Source organism: Gymnoscopelus microlampas (assembly GCF_963454915.1).
Source record: "Gymnoscopelus microlampas genome assembly, chromosome: 1".
Lineage (NCBI taxonomy): Eukaryota > Metazoa > Chordata > Actinopteri > Myctophiformes > Myctophidae > Gymnoscopelus > Gymnoscopelus microlampas.
This window is the reverse complement of record NC_139962.1, coordinates 8,687,791-8,693,716: the sequence shown is the minus strand read 5'-3', so window position 1 is coordinate 8,693,716 and position 5,926 is coordinate 8,687,791. Positions and strand designations below refer to the sequence as shown.

Below are 5,926 nucleotides of genomic sequence, written 5' to 3'. Positions count from 1 at the left end.
TGACAGGGGGGAGTTTTCCCGGTATAGGACGTAACGTGTGGAAGGAACACGTTATTCCAACCAGTTCATTTCCCCTCCATCAGGCGCCACGGCTGTCATGGGGGAGGCGGTATAGCGACCAGGATTACTACATGTTTTTGTGAGGGTATTAACTACCCTAGGAGACACAGGGAGAACATGCAAACTCCACACAGAGTATAGGCCCTTTCGCCAAGATCTGCTATTTTCAAATGTTTAGTATACTTTTTTAAAACTTGAAATGGGACAATCTGCATAATGAGTACTTTTATTTTTGGTGCTTATACATTTGTACTTTTACTCAAGTAAATTTAGAATGAAGTACATTTACTCAAGCACTGTACTTAAGTGCAATTTTGAGGTACTTTTACTTTACTGGAGTATTTCCAATTTCTACTCCACTACATCTCAGAGGCAAATATTGTACTTTTACGCCACGATAATTATTTGAAGACTTTAGTTACTAGTTACTTTGCAGATATAAATTATTACATTATAAAACATACATTAACCACTTCAGCCCTACTGTATATATATACTGCTCAAAGAAATGTAGGGAACACTTTGATCCCTTAATTATTTTGAGTTTTCATGAACTGTGTACATACTGCTAACAAAAAATGCTCAAAATAATTAAGGGATCATCAAAGTGTTCCCTTAATTATTTTGAGCAGTGTATGTACATTTCGGCCATTGGAAAATAGCAGATCTACAAGCTCATATTGCGTCGTAGATCGGCTATTTTCCAATGGCCGAAATGTATATCCACAAGTTTCCTAGGCCGTTGTGGGCATCACTTCCTATCGATTTGATCCCTGATACCATGATCAAATCGACAGGAATGATGCCCACAACGCCCTAGGAAACTTGTGGATAGGCTGAAGTGGTCCAGTAAAAATTTAAATGTTTTGACCTTCCGAGGTCGAAACATGTCGTCTGTTTTTTTTCTACTATACAGATAGACTGGGAACAAACTAGCCTGGGACCAGACAAATGTGCCAGTGCAAAAAAAATAATAGGATCTATGCACAGCAGCCATATTGGAAAGACATTGGGCCTCTTCTTACTTCCTTCACAGGTGTTAATGAAGGCTCTGTTCCATTCTGGTCAGGGTGCTGATATTGTGCATGTTGGCTCACTCCATGTTGGTTCCCAAATTGCCCCTTATGGTGGGTGTGTAACTCTGAGAGTGTACAAATGGAACCAAATGGACCCGTAAGGGTCCATTTGGTTCCATTTGTACACTCTCAGAGTTATGGGGGTCCATGAAAATAAGGCAACCACTATGCCACACTAAATGGAACAGAGCCTCAATTACTATCATTGGTAACACCTGTGAAGGAAGTAAGGAAGGGGCCCAATTCATTCCCAAAATGGCTGCTGTGCATAGAGCCTATTGCCCTCTGCGCTTTGGGTCTGGCACCGCTCCGTTGTGAATCCATTTCCTGCTCCCGAAGTCTGGGGTGACCAATCAGGGCCCAGTATTCGTATAGTATTTGTATTTGTAGGTCTAACCAATTGCGTCGAGAGCCATTGTTTTGATCCCCGCCCCCTTGGAAAAAAAAACTCCTCATAGAGGCACCAGACTCATATCCACGCAGTGATAATATAGTCTGGCTACGCAAGGCTATGGAAACACACTGTAGACACTAAGACTGAACACTGTCTGGAACATTTGATGACAAACTGACAGACAGACAGCTATACAGTGTTATACATACACAGGGACTCAATCACAGCACACGAGGTACAGCTGGAGTGGGCGGGGAAACATGAGGATGACACAGAGCAGGGACAGACAGACTGGGGGAGGAGGAGGAGGAGGAGGGGTACGAGAACGCAAGGAAACAAGCAGCACACCATGTAAACACAATACACTACTAAACATAGCATCTATTCTGAGAGATAGACAGAGAGACCGAGACAGCTAGCAGAGGTGTAAAGTAACTAAGTACATTTACTGAAGTACTGTACTTAAGTAGAATTTTGTGGTATATATTTTTTTACTTTACTTGAGAATTTCCAATTTCAGTACTTTTACTTCTACTCCACTACATTTTGTACTTTTACTCCACTGCAATTATTTGACAACTTTAGTTACTAGTTACTTTGTAGATTTTGATGATTATTATAAAACATACATTAACCACTTCAGCCCTATATACATTTTGGCCATTTGAAAATAGCCGATCTACAAGCTAACAATGCGTCGCGATGCGACGCATTGTGAGCTTGTAGATCGGCTATTTTCAAAAGATGTTTATACATTTGAAAAGTTGAAATGGGACATTCTGCATAATGAGTACTTTTACTTTTGGTACTTTATTTTTGATGCCAATACTTTTTCACCTTTACTCAAGTACATTTTGAATTCCGGACTTTTTTCCTTGTAACAGAGTATTTCTACATTGCAGTATTGATGCTTTTACTAAAAATGTGAATACTTTTTCCACCACTGACAGCTAGACAGACAGACAGGCAGATAGACAGACAGATAGGCAGATAGACAGGTAGAAAGAGAGACAGAGACGGACCATGACCGAATAGCTTTTCCCCAGTAACAAGTCCTGTAGCACTACCAGCGAAGTTCCTTTGAATTGACGCCTATTGTGTGGATGTTCACGTGATTTCCTCGAGCATAAAGGCATGTAATCAGAGCTACTTTATATAGTCCATTGTCCACTAAATACATGAGCTTGGTTACAAATTAGATGGTAATTGCCTCCTACTGCCTGTGCACTGCCTTTTAGTTGTATTTATTTATTTAATTATAGTCCATAAAGGAATTTGAGGGTCCAGGAAGAACATTATTCACAAAATAATTCTAAATAAAAAAAAAATCTACATTTATTCTCTTTTAAAGAAAATGTTGCATTTGAATTGAAATAATAAGCAGCGTATGGTGTTCTGTACACTCCAGGGACCGCCCTGGGGTCCGTGTTGGGGTTCCAGGGGGTCCCTATAGCTAAATGATTGATAGTTAGAAACTAAATAGACCTTTACAGATCTGTTGAGAGTGTATAGTACAAATGGAACCAAATGGACGCCGTAAGAGTCCATTTGACACTGTTAAAACACCAAGGATTTTACAGTGTTGATGGGGTCCCAGAGAGAAAAAGAACAGTGGTGTAAAGTAACAAAGTACATTTACTCAAGTACTGTACATAAGTACAATTTTGGGGTACTTTTACTTTACCAGAGTATTTCCAATTTTCAGTACTTCAACTACACTACATCTCAGAGGCAAATATTATACTTTTACTCCACTACAATTATATGAAAACTTTGTAGATTTTGATTATCATTACAAAACATACATTAACCACTTCAGCCCTATATACATTTTGGGCATTTTAAAATAGCCGATCTACAAGCTTAGAGATCTGCTAATTGATTGTTATACATATCCCACATTTGAAAACTTATGAAATGGGACATTCTGCATAATGAGTACTTTCACCTTTTGGTACTTTAAGGACATTTTGATGCCAATACTTTTGTACTTTTACTCAAGTACAGTTTGAATTCCGGACTTCTAGTTGTAACAGAGTATTTCTACACTGCAGTTTTGATACTTACTTAAGTAAAAAAAAAAAGAGTACTTTTCCCACCACTGAATAGGGGTACTTCAAATAAAAAAATCACTGTGATGCTGTATATTTATACATGCTCTGTGCTTTGTGTCTCCACAGGTAAGCAGCAGGATGGTGTCGGGGGAGGCGGGGGGGCACAGCTACCTGGTGGCGTGCTGGCAGCCCATCCTGTTCCTGATGCTGGGCACCGTCCTGTCCGGCTCCACCACGGGCTGCCCCTCCCGGTGCGACTGCAGCGGCCACGAGCGCTCGGTGGTGTGCCACCGCCGGAGGCTGGCGCAGCTCCCCGAGGGCATCCCCATCGAGACCAGGCTCCTGGACCTCAGCAAGAACCGCCTGAAGAGCCTGGGACCCGAGGAGTTCATCGCCTACTCCCAGCTGGAGGAGCTGCAGCTGAACGAGAACAACATCTCGTCCATCGAGCCCGGGGTGTTCAGCAACCTGGCCAACCTGCGGACGCTGGGGCTCCGCAGCAACCAGCTGAAGCTCATCCAGCTCGGCGTGTTCACGGGCCTCGTCAACCTCACCCAGCTGGACATCAGCGAGAACAGGATCGTCATCCTCCTGGACTACATGTTCCAGGAGCTGTACAACCTGCGGGCGCTGGAGGTGGGCGACAACGACCTGGTGTTCATCTCGCCGCGCTCCTTCCACGGCCTCGGCAACCTGGAGAGCCTGAACATCGAGCGGTGCAACCTGGCGTCCGTGCCCACCGACGCCCTCAGCCACCTGCACAACCTGCTGACGCTCCGCCTGCGCCACCTCAACGTCAGCGTCGTCCGGGACTACTCCTTCAAGAGGCTGTACCGGCTCCGGGTGCTGGAGATCTCCCACATGCCCTCCCTGGACACCATGACCCCCAAATGCCTGTTCGGGCTCAACATCACGTCTCTGTCGGTGACGAGCTGCAATCTCACTGCCATACCGTACCAGGCCATCCGTCACCTGGGCCACCTGCGCTTTCTCAACCTGTCCTTCAACCCCATCCACACCGTGGAGGGAAACCAGCTGCACAATTTACAAAAGCTCCAGGCTTTTCACTTGGTCGGCGGGAGATTAGCCACCATCGAGCCCTATTCGTTCCGGGGTCTGAATCACCTCCGCGTCCTCAACGTGTCCATCAACGGCCTCAGCACCCTGGAGGAGTCCGTCTTTCACTCGGTGGGCAACCTGGAGACCCTGGCCCTGTACGACAACCCCTTGGCCTGCGACTGCCGCCTGCTCTGGGTCTTCCGCCGGCGGTGGAGGCTCAACTTCAACAGGCAGCAGCCCACGTGCGCCTCGCCCGAGGCCGTGCGGGGCAAAGAGTTCAAGGATTTCCCCGACAAACTTCCCGACGACTACTTCACCTGTCAGAAGTCTAAGATTTTGGACCACAAGGTTCAAGAGAGCCACGTGGACGAGGGAACAACGCTGCGTTTCACCTGTCAAGCCGAGGGCGATCCGGTCCCTGTGATAATGTGGCTGTCGCCCAGGAAAGAGTTCATTACCACCAAAACCGTGGGATCGAGACTCACCGTTTCCTCTGAAGGCACGCTGGAGGTGCGCTACGCTCAGATCCAGGACAACGGCACCTACCTGTGTGTCGCCAGCAATGCGGCGGGGAACGACACAAAGTCAGCTCACCTGTTTGTGCACAGCTACTCCCCCAACTGGCCCCATCAGCCAAACAAAACGTTTGCCTTCATCTCCAACCAACCGAGTGACGACGGGACGAACGTGACTCGCGCCGCGGCCCCTTTCCCGTTCGACGTGAAGACCCTCGTCATTGCCACCACCATGGGCTTCATCTCTTTCCTAGGAGTTGTGCTTTTCTGTCTCGTCATTCTCTTCCTTTGGAGTAGAGGGAAAGGGAACGCCAAGTCAAATACCATAGAGGTGGAGTACGTGCCCAGCAAAGACGAGGTGGATGAAGGTAGTCCGTCTGAGGGTTCGCTGAAGTTCAACATGAAAATCATGTGATTATACGTTTACAGACTGTTATAGTCGGCGTGGCTGCCTTGTTGTCGAGTGATTTAAGGACGTTGAGGTAACAAAAACAAGCGCTCTTCTTCCCTGACCCGCCTAGGGAAAACAAACGCGGTGCCGTATATGGTGCGCTCGCTTAAAATGTCTGTGTGGGAAGTCGGAAATGTAAGTTCCACACAAAAACAAATATTTTTTTCTTTCTTTTTTTTCCTCCGCCCAATCGTTCGGTACTTGCCCGTACCGAACCGAACGTACATTGGTACGAATCCGTGCACCATCATTACACCCATATGGGGATGGATACAGACCACGCTTGAAATGTGTGTTCAGTTGTGGAGAGAGTCATG

The 5,926-nt window shown here is 46.2% G+C and overlaps 1 protein-coding gene across 1 annotated transcript; it reads left to right on the top strand.

The window, feature by feature from the left end:
• Positions 1–3,722: 3,722 nt before the first annotated feature.
• Positions 3,723–5,691, top strand: lingo1b (leucine rich repeat and Ig domain containing 1b; the record flags this gene model as incomplete). The annotated part of the gene is made up of 1 exon (XM_084053305.1): positions 3,723–5,691. One exon carries the CDS (start codon positions 3,723–3,725, stop codon positions 5,571–5,573), a length of 1,851 nt encoding a protein of 616 aa, XP_083909431.1. The 3' UTR covers positions 5,574–5,691.
• Positions 5,692–5,926: the final 235 nt, after the last annotated feature.